The sequence below is a fragment of the Pleuronectes platessa genome, chromosome 3 (assembly GCF_947347685.1).
Source record: "Pleuronectes platessa chromosome 3, fPlePla1.1, whole genome shotgun sequence".
Classification (NCBI taxonomy): Eukaryota; Metazoa; Chordata; class Actinopteri; order Pleuronectiformes; family Pleuronectidae; genus Pleuronectes; species Pleuronectes platessa.
This window is the reverse complement of record NC_070628.1, coordinates 18,049,489-18,068,061: the sequence shown is the minus strand read 5'-3', so window position 1 is coordinate 18,068,061 and position 18,573 is coordinate 18,049,489. Positions and strand designations below refer to the sequence as shown.

At 41.9% G+C, this 18,573-nt stretch overlaps 2 protein-coding genes across 4 annotated transcripts; one reads left to right on the top strand and one right to left on the bottom strand.

Moving 5' to 3' along the window:
* The first annotated feature begins 78 nt into the window (after positions 1 to 78).
* Positions 79 to 5,613, top strand: LOC128434844 (uncharacterized). 3 transcript variants are annotated; one of them, XM_053417899.1, is made up of 9 exons: positions 79 to 193; positions 384 to 534; positions 1,395 to 1,729; positions 2,599 to 2,700; positions 2,813 to 2,869; positions 3,507 to 3,612; positions 3,887 to 3,953; positions 4,051 to 4,129; positions 4,511 to 5,613. In XM_053417899.1, exons 3-9 carry the CDS (start codon positions 1,512 to 1,514, stop codon positions 4,821 to 4,823), a joined length of 942 nt encoding a protein of 313 aa, XP_053273874.1. In that variant the 5' UTR covers positions 79 to 193; positions 384 to 534; positions 1,395 to 1,511; the 3' UTR covers positions 4,824 to 5,613. The 3 variants fall into 3 exon arrangements, with proteins under 3 accessions (XP_053273874.1, XP_053273876.1, XP_053273875.1); XM_053417900.1 differs by having other exon boundaries at positions 90 to 285; XM_053417901.1 differs by lacking the exon at positions 384 to 534 and having other exon boundaries at positions 87 to 193.
* Positions 5,324 to 18,371, bottom strand: LOC128434828 (centrosomal protein of 95 kDa). Its single transcript, XM_053417897.1, has 21 exons — positions 18,155 to 18,371; positions 17,395 to 17,523; positions 16,505 to 16,612; positions 16,169 to 16,279; positions 15,089 to 15,206; positions 13,955 to 14,073; positions 13,593 to 13,798; positions 12,581 to 12,647; positions 12,019 to 12,086; positions 11,664 to 11,845; positions 11,400 to 11,523; positions 11,174 to 11,291; positions 10,742 to 10,935; positions 10,058 to 10,153; positions 9,506 to 9,650; positions 8,391 to 8,563; positions 8,204 to 8,278; positions 7,865 to 8,017; positions 7,368 to 7,514; positions 6,860 to 6,931; positions 5,324 to 6,589 (listed from the first exon to the last, which is right to left on the bottom strand). Exons 1-21 carry the CDS (start codon positions 18,177 to 18,179, stop codon positions 6,413 to 6,415), a joined length of 2,607 nt encoding a protein of 868 aa, XP_053273872.1. The 5' UTR covers positions 18,180 to 18,371; the 3' UTR covers positions 5,324 to 6,412.
* Between the last annotated feature and the right edge of the window lie 202 nt (positions 18,372 to 18,573).

Genomic DNA, 18,573 nt, shown 5'->3' with positions numbered 1-18,573 from the left:
GTTGAACACGACAGGTTCGCTGAAGTGAAGCCAATGTGTCTGCATCGCCCCCTGGTGGCCGCCTGCAGCACAGTTCACCCGGAAGTGACGTCTCTGCGGTCTTCACCAACATGGCGCCCGCCGTTGGACGAGAATAAGGAGGCTGGAGGGAGGAGAAGAGGAAGAAAGAGAAAGAGACCGAAGGTTCCGAGAGGTGAGAAGGAGTCGGTGTCACATTGAAACAAGTATCAACAAGTGAAGAAACGTTCCGGTGTGAAACGAAGCCAAGGACGTTTTATTGTTCCGGTGTGTTTGCCATCTACTGACAGAGCCTCTGAGCTAATGTGACACACAAAGCTGTTGTTCGTGATTTTTTTATAAACTCCATGTTTTATTTCTGCAAGTGTCTGTGAGCCCCGGTGGAGCTGAGCGAGCAGAACTGACACATGGTGGGTGAGGCTGCTGTTTACATGCTCACACATGAACTCCGGAGAGTATCCGGCAGCTTTGGGTCCCGACTTCCTCCGGAGACACAGACACTTCCGGAGCCTTTAGGTGAGTGTTGGTGCAGCAGGTAGAGTCACATGTTGTTTGTAGGACAACCACAAATTATCAATAAATAAATCATTGTATATTAAGAATAAAACCCAGACCATCCTGGGATGTGTCAACAGGAACCAATTCTAGTTTTGTCAAAACCTTCATTCCATGTGTCAGACATTGAATAAAGGACGTTTACAATGATTAATTAGCTTCTTGTTATAATTAAGTTTGGTGGGTTCGGTGAGCGCAACACGGCAACTCTTTATGGTTAAAAATGGAAGGGTGGATGGGGGGGGCTTACTGGTGTACTCACACTTAGGTTAGCTACAACTATTGTATTGCAGAGGATTGCTGTGGTTTTTAACATCCAGAGCTGGCCACGGAAAGTCTGCAGAAAGCCCGGACCTCCTCAGTTGGACATTTGCCTTCTCACATAAGCTGCTTTCAGACATGCAGTGAGCTCGGGACAATCTGCGGACATTCTCTGGAGGGACTGAATGTGACAACGCAAACGTCCAAATGAGAAGCTCCGGACTTTATTTGGAGGTCCCTCAGTCAGTCCCCTTGTAGAAACTCCAGAGAAAGTCCGGATTCGATTCTGCCAACGTCCTCTGGAGGTCATGTCTACAAACGGCTATAGTCCCGCTGGAGAGGGATTTATCTGGAGTTCAATGCACGTCTGAAAACAGCTTCACCTTTTTAGTGTTATTGAACCACTTCCTGATGCTGCAGCCTATCACTGCATCTGGGGGATCTTTGCAGAAAATGGATAAAATGTTCATAATCATGTTTTCATTAGTTTCCTGTTACAGCGAATCATCATGTTGTTGGTATGTTATAATAAGTTATAATATAACTTCATATCTACATAGGGAGCATGTCCTGTTCCGCGGCGCCACTGAAGTGATCGCTTGAATGTGGTGGCGCCATAGCACGGATTGTAAAACTGAAGAAGAAGAGGAATCAGTGGCTGCTGGAGCTGGCTGACGATGTATCAACACAATTATTGTTTAGCAAAAGAAAAACCCAAAGAGCCGGATCCCTCGCTGATGAAGAAGGAGAAACGCGAAGAGGCAAGACTGAATCGGCTCAAGCGACTCCAGAAATCCAGGATCACTCTGGGCGTGGCCTATCCCAAATGGAAATCGCTGCTGAGGGATAAATGTTTTAAGAGCCACGCTGACGTTGCCTTTTTCCTTCTGGACAGGTAATTCAGCCCAGAGTTAATTTTGTTGTGTTCTATAGCTTTAGCTGGAAAGTGGCTGAGGGAACAGTTTCCTTCCCTCATGTCAAGGTTGAACAATATACAACTACCATCAGAAATGTAATGTATGTAATGTTTGTATTTTTGTGTTTATTACTGTTTATTTTAAACTAAAATATCAATAAACAAAATGTAGATGGAAAATTCCGCCAACAATTAACATGACACTGAACAGTTTACAGTCCAGGTGGAAACTTGTATGGATTCTAATTGATAATTGTATTGATAATATTATTATTACTGTATAGTGCCTATTTAAAGTTAGACATAGTATTCACTTGCTCCTTATCAGTAGTTTTGAAATGGAGGCCCACAAACCCACAGGGATCCGTGATAGGTTTCCGGATTCATCCATTAATATGATCATTATAAATGGATCTTCTGTGTTGAGCTGGTGAAAATATTTGAAATACATATCTAATATAGACATTTCTCTTGTGAGAGTGATCTCACAGTTGTTCCTTGGCTGCTAAAGAATTGAGAATTGGTGTAATCTGATAATTCACAGGTTAAACACCATCGTATTTCACATTGTGTTTGTGTGTCTCCATTAATGGATACGTACCAATCATGTCTTGTAATGTTCATGTTTGTATCATTGACTGGTCTAAGTTGTACTTTGTGACAAATTCAAAAGGTAGAAGAGTTCAGGCCCCTCCTGACGAAGCCTTTAGACACTTGGCGTACAGTAGATTCTCCAGGTTACCTCTCCATGTCCAAGATCAAGAAATTCTCCCAGCTCCTCCGGACCGAACAAGATGTGATTGTGTCATCGAGCTCTAATCTTCTTGATGCTGCTCTTGTTTCTCCAGCTATGAGAGAGACGTTGCACCACTGACTCCAATGAGTGAGAGACCTGTTCAGGTCCCAGCTCCAGCTCTGTGTGGCCTCGGGGCTTCGAGTTGGACGTACAGGCAAGTCATCACATTGGGCTCATATGTTTGACTACTAAGCAGCTAGTGGGTGTTTTGTGTGCAGTTGTATCTCCATGTGATTTATAGCAAACACTCTGGTTCTTCTTTACAGAGGTGAACATCTGAATGTCAAAGCAGAAGCCACAGGAGCTCAGAGCCTTGAACAAAGGTAACAGTTAAACAGCCATAATGTCTTTATCTACAAGTGTCTGTCTGTCCATCCGCCCGTCTCTTGTTTTGCTCAGGTTAAGCGAACTAAAGTCACAAGACATGCGTCATAAAATGTTCAAATGAGGACATTTCGATTTCTGAAGTAAGTCTCCAGGAAATGAATGTAGTCAACTGTAATGTCCTTTCATGTCCTGGAGAAGTTTCGGTCCCCTCAGTGTCTTCTATTCTATTAGAATAGAAGACAATGAGGGGACCTGATTTAGGTCAGTTGTCAGGAATATGTTAGTGAAAGGTGGGGGGCCAATATTGAAGCAACGAGTGTAGAGTTGTGTAACTTTATCTTATTTAACTTATTTGTGCATTATCAGATTTGGAACAGTCTTAAACCTGTGTAAACGTGTATTGAGATTTCTACAGAAACATCTGCAAATGTGTTCATAGATTTGTGAATGGGTAGATTTAATTATTTCTTTGTTCAGCTTCTAAAGAGTCTGACATAATATTCTTAAAGTCTATAAGTGAAAAGTGTGGGTGCGCTTTAATGAAAACTAGCAACCCATGTAAAAAAAGTCCTGTAAAGCTTTCGTGATTATTTCTCAAATACCCTGATGAAGTTTCTCTTTGTGTTCATGTAGTGATTGTGATAGTATCGATTATAAACACCAACTCATGAATTCACCACACGAAGCTGAGTGGGGGACTCTTGCTGCTCCTTCCATCCAGTCGTCTGAAAATGGAAAGGTGACTGAAAGATTTCAAGCTGTAATATTGTGAAAAGCATCAGAGTTTATCTGCTGCTTGAAGCTACAAGTCTGTTTACAAAACCAGATGGTTTTTCGTTGAGTGAAAGTTGAAAAGATCTATTTTCCACCTGGGTTGATGATCTCCTTCATTCGCTTTCTAGATTTCCATTATATGTTTTGTTGCTTCACTGTATGATTCAATCGATACAGAGGTGTTGCCTGTTTCCACTGATCTGTGCTGATGGATTTCTGTTATTCGTCCCATTTTGAAGGAGCAAGAGACCGAAGATGCAGCTTGTGAAGGACGGGACAGTCGAGATGAGCTGACAGAAAATGGCGGTGAGTCGAATCCAGAAAAAATAATCTGAAGCTCACAATTTGTTCACTGGGAAAACGACGTTAGATCTAATGTCTGTTTTAAAATGGATCCCCACAGATTTGGAAGAAGATGAGGATGAAGAATTCAGCACCTCTTTGAGTGTGGGAGACGGCCGTTACCTGGTGGACTTAGGGAGGTATGATGATGTCATGCTAATAGTATAAAGAGCACAAAAGCATTTATCCAAACATAAAATAAACTGTCATATTCTGAATAGAGATTTTGATTATCAGCCATAATTCTGTATCCATCCAAGGTAAACCTACCACAAGCTACGGGCGTGTGAGACATTTTATATGCTGCAAATCTTCTGTGCTCTGAATCAAATGCTTTATGGTCCCGATTCTCCTCGCAGCTGGTTGACCTGGTTCTAGGCAAACAACTCTTTCATAGAGATAATGAAACCAGAGCTGTTCTAAAAGTTGCCTGTCACTGTCACACACTATAGAACTGACTGAAACGAGCGCGCTCACCTCTCCTGCTCCTGTGACCGACTGTTGCTTCTTTTCTCTCACAGCCCGTCAGAGTTAATCGTGGATGAAGCGTGCATCCTGCAGCTGTTCAGGTCGTGTCGGGAATGCAGCAGACAATGTAAAGTTACTAAATATGCTAAAGGACTGAAGATCATCGTTTTCCAGGAGTGTCGTTTCTGTCAAAGCAGCTTCGAATGGACTAACCTGCCGGACGAGGATGAGAAACATGATGATGATGATGATGATGATGATGAAGACGACGACAGCAAAGACCATAGCAATTGGCCGATCAATGGTAACGATACAGCCCACCAACAGGCAAACACAGCACCGTCGCCGAGGAGGTGTTGTGTCTGAAATCACAGCAGCTGCTCCAGGAATATGTTTCTGTTGTAACTCTGGATTCAGCTGGACTTCTCTGGAACGTCTTCACGTTCTCTCCACCATTGATTATTTGATGATGCCGTCACACATTCAAAGAAGGAGATGATGTCTTTTTCAGGATGGCTGTCTGTTAACGCCACACGCTGCCCCTCACTGGAGAATGTGAATCTGACAGTTAACGGCGAAGACGGATCACTGCGAGCGCTTTTCTTTTTTTGGGGACGTGTTGATTTGTTTCTTCAGTCGTCATCAAGCTGCTTGAACGAGCAATGCTAATTTAATGTTAATAGTTTAAACTCAAGATCCCTTTACACCTGGAATTAACTTGAAATCTCGACTTGTTTGTTGACAAGTTTGCCAAACTGTGCAGGACGAAGGAAGTCAGCAAAACCACTTTTAGAACCGGGAGTAAATGCAAAGGTCTGAGGATCTTTATCCAGATTATGTAAGTAGATATGCGTGACACATTGGTATCAGGTGTAAATAGGATGTGTTTGAAGCTTTTATTTTATACTTCGTTTATATTCTCAATACATTTTCTTAGAGGAACTCCCCTCTATTGCTTGAGGCCCAGCTCCAGTCTATCAGGAACACTCAGTCAGTACATATGTGTAAATCTATAGTGATCTTTGTCCTTGTTAATCAAAGTTTTGATTTGATTTTCACACCATCAGATACAAAATGTCCATGTTTTTGATACTTTTTGGTCAAGTGGATTTTAAAATGATGAAACCTCAATAAAATACTCAAATCATAAAGTGCACCTTCTGTAAAAAGCTTGAACTGTGACACGAGGCAGGATGAGGGAGCCCACACGTTTAATGAGGGACGACAGGACATGTGCTCATTACATCTATGCACAGTCATGAGAGGACAGTGTGTTAACATCACAACTGTTGGTGTTATGAATCTACCACGTCTGCCTGCGAGTTAAAAAACAAATCACAACAGAGCTCATCAAACACTGATTATCATCGCCCCCTAGTGATCAGAAAGCACAACACCAGGTTCCATTAAAAATCACAAACATTAGGTAAAAAATAAATAATCTGCGAGCATGGTTGAAATATTAAAGGAAGATATCGCACATGAAATGGAAAACAAGAGGAAGTTAAAAATTGTATCGGTGTCATTCATACTAACTTTGCATCGGTGTTCCCCATTTGGCAAGAGGAAGAACATGTATTTACTAATTTTCTGCTACAGTAACAGTTCACACACACACCGCACAGTGAGGGAACCACTTTAAAACATTCTTAGTTACCAAGTATTAAAACCAGGGAAGAGGAAGGACTCTGTCCAAAGTGTCTTCAAGTTCAGGTATAGCAGCTGAGGTGAGAGGAAGGGTTCGCGAGTAGCTACATTTAGTTTGAGTGTTTGGTTTGTGAATCGATAATCAGGATAATCCCTCCTCGTGTGCAAGTCTACAAAGGAAGAAGCCTGAGGAGAGGCTTCTGTTCAGTCAATATGTCGTACCCTTAGATTGTGACGCTTGCAACGTGTTCATACGATATGAATCCAGCTTCAATGGATGGAAAGTCACAGCGGTTCTGCTTCAGCGATCAGTGCAGGTAACTCTTGCTGTACTGGAACGAAGCCATGTGGACGCGATTACGCAGCCGCTGGACGTCCAGGTCCTGGAAGAAGTCGTCCTCGTCGTTCTGGATGATTATTTTCTGCAGTTCGCCGATCTCCCGCTCCATCCTGGATCGCAGCTCCCGCTTCATCTTCAGCAGGGCCTGCAATCACATGGGATGAATGGATTCAGTGTTTCTGTTAATTGGTGCCCTTTCAACCTGGTGTCAATCACGTTGATTTGTTTGTGGCGACAGTATCAACACTGACCACCAAACATTGATTGATACTTTTCTTAAATTGGTAAAATCTTTTCTTAACTTGTCTCACGTGTCCATACAGGTTAAAATATTAAAACATGGTTATTTGGCTCAGAATATTTCAGACCAGAAGTGCATCACTCACAGAAGAAGGTGATATTTTCTCCACTTTACCTTTTCCTGAGCTTTTTTCCGAACCTGGATCTCCTGTCGCTCTTCTGCAAGCTTTTCAGCAAGTAGTGAAAACTGAAAGAGAGAAAGCACATTTGATCTCCCCTGTAACTTAAGAGTAGAGAAGCTGCCTGTGATGGAACCATAGAAGGTTTTACTGACAACCTCCAATTTAGGCCAATTTTCTTTTTTGAGAGTCTTCAGTCTTTTGAGTGGATACAGTTGGACACGAGGCCACACATGTTGTTGAGCACATGGTGTGTGAAGTTCTTGTACAGTTATCTTTGTGAGGACCAGTTTGAGTCTAGAACCTACGGAGGGAGGACATTTTTGGAAAGTGAGGACCTTTTGTTCGGTGCTCACTTTGTGACCCCCCCCTTTAATGGACTGGTTAGGGGGTTCAGACTTGGTTTTAGGGTTAGGCATTTAGTTTGGAGGGTAAGGGGCTAGGGAATGCATAATGCTAATGAGTGTCCTCACTAAGCTGTACAAGCTTGTGTGTGTCCCCTACCTGGTCCTTGTAGTAGTTCTCCATAGACTTGATGTGGTCCTGGTGTCGTCTCTGATGTTCTAGTCGCTGCTCCCTGGCGTAGGATCTCTGTTCCCTCAACCGGACTTTCTGTATCTCTAAACCGTCGTCAAACAGCTTCCGAAACATCTAAACACACACACACACACACGTTGGTCATCATGTCATCCAAAAGAAACACGGCCAATTTTTAACATAAGCTTTAGTTTCATCCAAAAGTACCAGGTACTTTTTCCATGGGAATAAAAGTTTCCTGCAGACCAGCGCTACTCTAGAGGAGATTTAAATCATGTTCTTGATCGGAACAGAGACGAGCAACAAAGCGTATTTGTACTGAATTACATTTTACATGGGAAAAAGCTACAATGAATGTTAATGGAAATGAATGAAAACATTATTTTATAATAAAACGTAACAGTCAGTTGTGGCTCTAATCATAGAAGAGTGTAACAGAGATATGAATCTGTTTGGCTCCCCACCCTCTCGTCCTTGGTGCGGGCCCTCATCAGGCGAGCGCGGTGCTGCACGTGGAAGTCACTGTGGTACTTCTTGGCGCGGGCGACCTGCTGTCTCTGTTCTCTCAGTCGGTTTTGAGTCGACTTCTGCTGCTGGATACGTTCTTTGAAATCCGTCTGCAAGACAAACATTTCCATCTGTTACTGAACTGAGCGGCTTGGTGGGACAAATACTGAACAAGACAAAAGTGTTTTGCTCTTTTAGGAAGATATAATATTAAAATAATAATAAAATGACTGTAGCTGTCGTTGATAACATTACTGAGTATGAAGGTGTTTGTGTGTTGATGCGTTGGCGCTCACCAGACGCCTGTGGTGGTCCTGTTCTTTGCGGACGATCTGCACCAGCAGGTCGTGTTTCCTCTGTGCTTCCTCCACCTGGAAGAGAGATAGAGGGATTTACATACATATTCAAATTCAACTGATATTTTACAGGAGAGAGATCGGCTGCTGTCAGTGTTGTTGCGACTGCTAACGTCTGCCTTCCCACCTGGCTGGAGCGCTTGCTGCGACGCTGGTGGCTATGGGAGGACGACATGGCGTGGAGTCTGTCCACCTGCTGCTTCTGCTGCTCCCACATCCGGCCCAGAGCGTGAGGAGAAACGTGAAGGTGGGGCAACTCCTCCACGAGCACAGGGAGGAGTTCATTCTCCTTCACTTTCACTGGAGAGAGACAACACAGAATATTAACATTATAATTACTACACTTTACATTATTGTTCTCTTCTTGCTTGTTACAGCAGGAACAGTTTTGTGAGAAGTTCCAGCTCCAGTGTGCTGAGAAGAACTAGAGTGTCTCTAACAGGTCTCTCTACCTGGCAGATGGTGGAAATGATTTGTGTGTCAATAAATGTCTCAAGAGATTTATAAGAGACATTCCAGTTACACAGTGTGCTTGTTGTTAGTCGTTGCAGTGTCTGATTAGGTGTGTGTTTTACAGCTACAGGACAAAGGGGCTGTGAAGGACAGACACACACAGTTCAGAAGACCTGGTGAGTCCGATCTCCACTGTCATTGTGGTTTACAGGTCATATGATACATCCGTGGCTCTATGGATTGGATAAGAAGCCACAGCTGAGTGTCGTGGTCATGTGTGAGGTATGTGGCTGCTGTAATGTCCAGGATATAAAAGTAAAGGCTCAGTTGGAGACATCACAGCTTAGTGAGAAACACGAGGGAAACCAATGGCCCGAGGAATTGTCTCAACTCGGTCTAAGATAGGAATGACTGACATGCATCTGGACAAAGTTTCAGATGTGAAGGTCCATCAACATTATGCAGTCAGACATTTTTGATGATGACAAACAATTGTTTAAAATTGCTGTAGACTTTTACCTTGAGCCCAAAGTTATAACAATAAATTTGCTGATACACAACACAAAGAGGAGCAGTGAGCAAGGCTGCTCAGATGATATGTGCAATTGTGCTGTTGAAATTTGAATACAGCGAAAGTATAGAAGACTAGTGGTTTTAATTTTAGCGATAATTCTGCAGGGCTATATACCGACCTACTCCATGAATGAATGAATACAAGACAATATTACTATATAGGAGAACAGACCTGTGCTTAAGGGTCTCATGGTAAATATACAAGTCGTGACCTACATGATGCAGTTTTCCTGGGGGCTTCCTGCCTTCTCCGTCCTGTTTGTGTGTTTCGTTGTGACTGGTGCTGGGTCTTCGTTCTCACTGGAGACAGTCTGGGAGCTGGGTCAACATCTCGGAGTAGAGCCTCTCGGTACTCGCGCTCCTACAAACAACCAAACACTCATTTAGATGTAAATTAGATTTAGGTGTAAAACTCAAACTGGTCCCAACAATTACTTACAAACTGGAAGTTATTATCCCACGACTCAGCCACACATTTAGATATTTTCCATGTTGCAGGCCTTTTTCCAAGATGAATCCATTGTTGGTTAAACTAATATCTTTCGATTGTGTCTTTTTAATGTCCGAGCAGCAGTTTAAATTTGGGTGTAAGTGATGCTAACAGAGCTGCAGTATTCTGTTTGGACACTGTGCTTATTCACATGTATTTTGTTAGAGCCACTTACTATACAAGTATTATAACAAAGCTTTGCTTCAGTGACCTAAACAGTAGGAGGGGATGAGAATTCCTTTTCGCACTCATATGATAAGATGTCACACATGACTTACGGCTTCCTGAGCTTTGAGGCGCGCCTTGTCCAGATCTGCCCGTTCTTTGTCTTCATATCTTTTTAACTCTTCCTCATAGGCCTTATTCTCCAGATACTGAAAGAAAGAGACTCATTTCATTTTCCAACCATATGAGGATAGAGCAGAACATTACTTTATATGATCTTATTTGGTAGTATTAGATGATGATGTAGGAACAAGCATTACTGCTGAAAATGAGCAGGAGAACTTAGCGATGTAACTTGTTTTGAATAGCAAAATGAAATACTATTAATTCCCTCTGAAATAAGACAGTAAAAAGGTGCAAACAGCAGATTTTGATAAATCGTCTACAATCTTTAAAAAATAATAAAAGCATTCAGAGGTTTCAGACTGGATCATAACCACACAACCCAGTATGGATTGTCCTGAGACTACTGCTAACCTCTCGTAAGTCTTCAGTGTAGAATGACATCTATTCCAACAGTCTGCAAATTATAGCCACTTGTCAAAGTAGAATCCATTCCTGAATACTATAAAGGTAATATGCGTTTAACTCTGTATATTTAAAATGCCAATAAAACAAGCTAGAAACGTATTGAGTTGAGGTATGATAGGAACTTTGACATTTAAATCTGTACATTATAGAAAAGAGCCATTTAAAAGGAAGCCATTAAAGAAACACAAGGCTGGTTCTGTTTTTACCTTGTTATGTTTTCTGTGCTCTTTTTGTCTTGAATGATCCGGAGCTGAGAAGTTTGTCTGTCTCCCGTCATCCAGGCTCAGGGCCTCTACCATCGCATCTTCTAACTGTCCCTTCAGGGAGCGACGGCCCCGAGGTGGGGAGGGCGACAAGGAGCGTGTGCATTGTGTGGATCCAACATCGGTCTTACCTGGAACTAATAAGTTTTACAATTTTATTAAAATACTCCCCAAAAAATTTAGTTTTACCAAATCAACTTACAAATACATTCAAGCTCATATCCATGCACTTGTGAGATTAATAGATACAAAATGATATGAAAACTTGTGGCAGGTTCTTGTAGATTACAGGGCAACACACTAAACTTGAAGTTTACAGTTTTACTCTTTAAAAACAATTTAGAACACTACATTTAATCCATTATGCGTTTATACCCATGTGTTGTCCGGGAGTCTTCCGACACTCCATGATGCTGTCGCTGTGATGGGACTGCTTGTCCTCCTCTCTGACCTCGCTGGACTCTCCACTTTCTTCCAGAACACGTTTAAGCATCTACAAGAATTAAACCAAAACATTAAGTTGCAAGCATTGAATTAACACAGTGGATCTTCTGGTGGTTCTTTACTCCATGACCTGATGCAATCAGTTACAAAAACACACCTCATCGAGTTCTTCCAGTCTATGAGACAGTTTTTCCGATATGTGATGCAGTTCCTCTTCTGCTTTCCTGTTTCTCTGTCTGCGATAAGACAGAGGTTCTTCGCAACCCTCCTCTGACTGGTTACTGCACGAGAAGATGATAGAGGCAGCACACAGCGGAGATGGTTGGATAATCAGAAAGCGACCAATGCAGCACTGTCCTCAAATCCTTCAAATAATAATTTCTCTGATATTCCATTCCTTATTCCGAACGTCATCTTTTACCTGAGGTCTGTCCCTTCTCTGCGATCTATTCTTCTGCCTGGTAATCTTCGTGTATAGCTCATATCCTCATCTTCAGTGTCTGGTGGTGAAGGGGTGGTGGGTTCCATTTCATTCTGCAGGGTGAGGAAGAGCACATCTGGCTGGGTGCGGAATAAAACCCTCCTGGGGCCTCCGTTAGTTGGCTAGGATTTGAAAAAATTTGAGTTATTAATTAATTTGCCAGACATGAAGTAACAGAAAATATAACATTTAAGGAGGGAAAGGAAGGGCATGTATTAAAACCTATCCACACACACACTGAACATCCAGCAGTGTCCACATAGGGTTAAATGTGGCAGTGAAAACTTGCTCTTACCTCCAGTGTCTCCCCATTCACTTCTGTCCTGGTTCTTTGTTGACTCGACAAAGACTTCTCACTCACAGCTGGAAATGGAGCAAAACATGACACCAACAAATAAGGGTTGGTCTGTGATCTCTCAGAACTCGTTCTTAAGTCGTGCTTCCAGACCATGCTGGAAATCAAGTGCTTGTACTTGTTCAGGAAAGACACACGGGTGAACAAGAGGGTTGAAATATTTTTTTAATACATGCACGTGAGCAGGTTTTCAAATCGTATCTCCTGGGAAAGACTCACAGCGCTGGATGTTTGTACATGATTGTTGACATGAGAAGTGCGGCAAATAGTTGAATAACAGATGAAAAACTAAATCTAATGAGACAAGAACAATGCTTTGGCTCCTTTACCACCTCCCCGCCGACAGCAGGTTCCTACATGAATGTGCATGTAAATGTTGGATCGTGTGTTTTAGAACATTACAGTAAAGCGCGGACTCATACCAACCCCCAATTCAACATTAGAAAGGTTCGAGGGGGAGTGTTTTCCCCCCTGACGCTGTAGGTACATGCATTTGACTCACCAGGAGACGGGCAAAGAGGAGACTGTAGTCCATTGGTAACAACGATCTCAGCTCTTGGTTTCTGGATCTGGATGAAAAGGATAGTGAGCGGGTGAGAGAAATAGAGGGAGGATGGTTATCATGAAGCTGAGCAGAGGCTACGAACAATTAAGTAAAACTGAACATTATCCGCAGCTCACAAAAGACTATTTTTCAAAAATCGAGTCATCCATTAGTTGATCACCAGGGATCAGAAAACCCTTTTGGTGATGGGTTCATGAACATGCAGGTGGCTTCAAAGAAAGAAGAGGAAGAGTCTGGTGTCAGTTTGAGTTTGGTCTCTATTGTTGTTTATTATACTCTCAGCTACAGAAGCAGGCTGTAGTTAAGTCGTCTGTGTGCAAGCAGCCACACAACACCTCCCTCTGGTGCAGGTCAGGGCCTGAGGGAATGTAAGTATGCAGAGGTGTCACATGTTTGTTCTTGGCTTCAGTCATTTCCTTTAACAGTGATTCTCACAGTCAAACGTTTTTGTGCTAGAAAAGTTTTCGTTCAAACGACAAATTTAATTTTATTCATTTATTTTGGTTTTTGATTCCACCAGCAGATTTAACGATCACTCAACTTTGTCAACACTAAACTTATCATCTTATTCTTGGTCATGGTTGTAGGCTCGTACGGATGTAGTAATAAGTATTTATAAGTATAAAGTATAGCCCTCTATATATATATATAGCCCATATACAGCATAGAAATGTGTTTGTTTCTAATGGGTCAGCACATATTCAAAAGAACTGAATCTCTACCATTGAAGTACTTCCTTGTCTTGGCCATTTTGAATGAGTCAGAATGTGTCACGTGTGTGTTTGTGTAAGACACACACAGCCTTGCATTGTTGGCCCTGCAGTAACATTCTGTATCGCATTGCTACTAAAACACTGGTAGGTTTGCATGTCTTTTCAAACTGCATGAAAATAACACACAAGTTAAATGAACAACTATTAAATATCATCACTGTGTTTAATGAGCCTACCTCTGTAGTGACGGGGGCAGCTTCTTCCTCTGTTAGTCCGAGGCCTGGCCCGGCTGCTTTGGGGGGCTGGATGTGTGTGTGTGGGTCTGTGTCCGGTCTGTGGGGGGTGTTGCTCTGGTTGGGTGGCTGCAGAGCAATGGCTAAGTGCCGTGGTTCAGTCAGTGGAGCATCCTGGTCATCCAGAGGCCCAGAGGTTGTGATTGGATCTGAGGTTTGGGGAGGGACAGCCATTACTTGCAGAAGCATAAATCAATCAGGAGATTTATTGAAATAAATATTAGATTTCGTAAATATTAATAGAAATGTAAAAAAGATAGTGCTATTGGCAGAGGTATGCATGGTTAGTGTTTTACGGGTCTAACCTTCTTGTTTTCCTGTAAATGTGCGGGCAGAGACGCCCAGACCAATGAGCTCACTGGCTGATCCCGTCTCCTCACCATTCCAGGAGTGGAGGGAATGCTTGCTGGACTGGGGAGCAGACCTGGATGACACAGGAAAAATATGATGTACCACAGGTAGACATGTGTTTCTCAGGGAATAATTCATGGCTCTTAATGAATAAAATCAGGCGCATTTAGAGAAATTATATCTATGAGTGTGTGCTCTTGGGTGCAGCTTCATTGAATATTGGAGACTGTGTGCCATTCGAGTGAGATGATGGAATTTTTAAAGATTGTGGAGTTTTTTGTTTTCTTTCCTGTTGTATCAATAAGAGCACGAAGCAAACACTGGTTATTGGCTGCAATGAACCTTTCAGGGATAAATTAAGTTGTACTGAACTGAATAGCATCAGACACAATAAAAAAATGTGTCTGGCTTGTTGCTGGACTTTTCCAGATCAAAGCCTTGTGTAAGACCAGATCCCAACAGTGTTGCTGTTATGCGGTTTTTCTTGCACATAGACGGCATATTGTTGAAATCCTAACAGCAGGAGCCTTGACTCGCTAGGAGCTGCATAGTCCTGCTCAGGCACAGGCTGTTATTCACACTACCACTGTAACACAAATGTTATTTACATATTCAATCTAAAATATAGAAATATACAAAGAAAGTTTTATATTTCATTCTCTTTTAAGAGTAGGAATAATGGGAACGGCGCTGCCACAATCTGCTCTGGAACCAATAAAGAAAAATGTAACCACAATGAGCTGTGAGGATGTCCCCTCTATGACAGCTACTTACGAGCATCTTAATATTTACACTGCTGCTTAGAAGTTACAGAGCTAAGCTGGCTGTGTCAACAGGAGGTACATCCCGGATCTACAGAGCACTGAAGCCAAGTCACACGGTCAGAGTCATGTGGGGGAAACATGACTGTCAGGAGGGTTTTTGTGTCTGGTGAAGCTCAACGCAAAAAGAACAGCTCCTATTCTTTTACTTTGTTTAAGATATCATTTCAGTCTGTGTGTGACGGAGCACATTTTCAGAAATTCAGTGTTTCGTGTGTTTTGCAGTATTTGGGAAGGACATGCAGTGCATCAAGAAGAAGCTCTTACTCTCCAGTGGAAGACAATGATGCTTCGTCTCTTTTAGTCGCCTTGAGATCTGTGCCATTGCAGTTTGTAGAGTCCTTTTCACTGGGGACATCCTCATTAAGACCGTTACCCAGTTTCTCTGAAAATAAAGGAGAGAAAGACAATTAAAGAAAATCCAAATGAATAACAAAAAGAGAACAATGAGTGACAAAGTTACAGCCATACACTTGTGGGAAAATCCATGAATTAAAAAGAATAAAATGTTAACCTAAAAGTCACCCCAAAAGGTCTGACTGAGGCCTGATTCATGTTAAAGTCTTTCAATTAACCACTAAATGCATATGTGAACTCTTTTATAGTTTGAAACAGGCCACTGCTTCTTTGAACTCCAATTTCAGTTTACCACATCCAGCCTTTTACAAACACATCATTTGTAAATGCCGACAGTCATCAACTACTAATTGCTGCTTGGCACCGACCTGAGGGACAGGCTGTCACACAAAGACACACTCAGTTCCTCTTAATGAAGAGGGCTGACTGCTCCCCAGAAAGTCCTGCACCAGCTGGCCTTTTACTGGGATTAAGACACATTATGTCCAGTTCATGCTGGAGGACAGACAGGCCATCTCACCTCAACAGGTTATTCTGTCTCACCCAAGGAGAGGGAGAAGGGGCAGTTTCATGCAAACTGAGGACAGAGGCTGGAATGAACCTCTGGCCACTTTTAATGATTATAACTGTGCATCAACGGTGTGCTGAAAGTTTGGTTCAGATCATGAAACTGTTTTATCACTTATGGTGTTTGAACATCTTTTCTGTAAAATAACGAACGGTTTTGTTGTAAATTTGTATCCTTAGTTAATTAAGATTAACCGGGAATCAGCTTATTGAGTTTCTGAAGGCAAAAAAGCGTTCTGAAAAATAATTTTCTAAAAACTCAAAAGGATTATGGAGTTATTGAATATGTGACAAAATATAAAAGTGTTCTACTCTATTTAATGTGTAATAATTGGAAAGATTGGATCTTGAAAAATACCCTAGTCAAAAGATGCATATCATCTATTGAGTTGACAAGAGGAAAGTGAAAAATGATCTGCCTACCACCATTCTGTGACTCCACGCTTATCTCCTCGTTGAGATACTCCAGGAGGCCATCAAAGATTTCCAGGAGGTTCTCGATCGACTCTTTGTCTCCTCTGACAACATTTTCTCCTGTGACCAAACAGCCATTGTCAGCATTATACTCAGTGCTCGTCAGTTTTATTGTTAAAGCTACGAGGACAGAGAAATCTGCCACTCCTCTCAAAATAAAGTTTCACCTTGATAGTGAAAAACATGCAGGTATTTAGTAGCAGATTATAGTGAAGCTTACACATATTTATACTTTTATATACAGACATTTAGACTCATTGTTGAGGTTACAAATGAAAGGTGTACCTGCGATGTGCGAGAGGCTGATCTGAAGGTAATCCAGAGACAGTGAATCAATCATAGACTGAACGTTATGGACGTCATCCTCTTGAGTGCATGGTGCTGCAATATAATCTAACAAACATGTAAATAATATTAAGCATGTACGCATGAGACCACAGGAGCATTTTCAACAGTGCTAAGAAACAGGCATTCACATAAACATCCTTGAGCTCTTTCCTGTCTCATGATAGTGTGTTCAATGGTCTTAGGAGGAATTCCTTACATACTAAGCACATAGTTTACAGCTTGTTAATCTTCAATGTTTGTACTGTAGCCTTTTAAATGCCTTTCCTAACAGGTCTAAGTTCACACGTTTAAGAAAAACTGTAGATAATAGGGTTATAACTCTGTTATTGTAATGTTTAGTAACTCTGAAGATGATTTATTATATTGTCAGGGGATGTCATAAAACTGCTAAATTTGTACAAGTTACACTTTATCATCACAAAGTTATGCAACAATATGTCATATTTAACAGTCGGGAAAAAAACTAACTATGTAATTGCTCATTTAAGTAGTTACATAAGGGCTGGGAAATAAAGTAATATCAATAACTATCACAATATAATGTTAATCAATCGCAGAAAAACACATACAAATATATATGTAAGCAAGGTGCTGAGGTATAACACATATTTAATAGACCTCCGGTTTGTAAAGTGTCAGGTCTTTAAACTTAAAAGGCATAACATGACATTTTGTGATAATTATCAGTAAAGCCTAATGTTAAATGTTTACCTTGATATAGTTTTGGCCATATCGCCCAGCCCTAAATTGTCTATTATTTTCCTATTGGTCGACTGATTGATCAATCTATTATTATGTAGTCTGGAGTGTTTGCAACTTGCTCTTACCTGGAACTTTCTCCCCCAAGATGTTCTCATACAGAGCGAGGAAAACATTTGCATCACACTCAGTCAGTTTCCTCAGCCTCAGGTTTAAGTGACATTTGCTGAACAGATTATTTGCCACATCAACCCAATCTGTGAACAAGAAATAAATAAGATGAACGTCCATCACTTTTTAAATAGATGATCTCCGTTAGTAAGTGATCAAATACATGAATGAAATAAAAAAAACCTACATCTTGTGATTTCTGTTTGTTCAGTCACTGGTTATCTCTTCACAGACCAGTTTCAGCACCTCCTCTAGAGGTGGAAACTCTACTTCAGTACTGTTTGCCCATCCGCGGCAAACTTCAGTTTGAGAGCGGGGAGTAGTATCACACAACAAACCGCTACACCAGCGAACAATGAAACACATCCTGTCTGCGATGGATAAAACCAGTGGCTGTGAACTACACATATCACCTATAACCCATCCCTACCTTCGTTTACTGTAACTTTACCGGTTGGGCGAACTCAAAAGTAGCTAGCTAGCGATGCTAATGCGGTGTTTACTAACGGACACATGATCAAAAAAGCAGTAAATGTGGAGCTGTAGTAGCGAAACCAACATGAGCTGTAAGGTAAGAGCTCGTGTACATGCTGCCCGGCTCAGTGACATCGGAAAACTTAGCGTAGCCCGGGCAACTAGCGTTAGCCGGGGGTAAAGTTAGCGTTACGTGTCGTTAGCTCTCTCCGGACAAGGAGCACTCAGCCCCGGCAGCCTTACCTCTCTCTCCCTCCTGGGTTCCCATGAAACAGCTGTCGACTCGAAGAACACAGCTCACAAAAAAACGAGTGTCTCAAGGACGAGTCGGTACTAACTCCGAGCCGTGAGGAGGAGGTCGGCTGGGATGTTGTTGTGGTTTTCGCAAAGAGCGAGAAGGGACCTTCGGGTCAGTTCAAACTCAAGTCTTGTTTGATTGGGCGTTACGCTTGTTCTTTGTTTCCGGAAGTGATCTGCGATGTGGGCGTACCGCCATCTGCTGGTGACCGTGCTGAAGCGCAGGCATTAATACAAGCTAATTGCTGCATGTGCTGTTGCATTCAGCATTCAACTCAGATAAAACCCAAGACTACACACACACTTCCACAGCTCTACAGTAAATATATACGCTGTGATCTGTTACATGTTATCCGATTATATCA

Excerpts from the sequence above, each read along its gene's own strand:
- LOC128434844 (XM_053417899.1), top strand. The coding sequence starts at position 1,512 with ATGTATCAACACAATTATTGTTTAGCAAAAGAAAAACCCAAAGAGCCG. Across the intron at positions 2,870-3,506 it reads GCTCAGAGCCTTGAACAAAG|TGATTGTGATAGTATCGATT; the intron begins GTAACAGTTAAA and ends GTGTTCATGTAG. Across the intron at positions 3,613-3,886 it reads AGTCGTCTGAAAATGGAAAG|GAGCAAGAGACCGAAGATGC; the intron begins GTGACTGAAAGA and ends CCCATTTTGAAG.
- LOC128434828 (XM_053417897.1), bottom strand. The coding sequence starts at position 18,179 with ATGGGAACCCAGGAGGGAGAGAGAG. Across the intron at positions 17,524-18,154 it reads AACCCAGGAGGGAGAGAGAG|ATTGGGTTGATGTGGCAAAT; the intron begins GTAAGGCTGCCG and ends TCTTGTTCACAG. Across the intron at positions 15,207-16,168 it reads CGTGGAGTCACAGAATGGTG|AGAAACTGGGTAACGGTCTT; the intron begins GTAGGCAGATCA and ends CTTTATTTTCAG.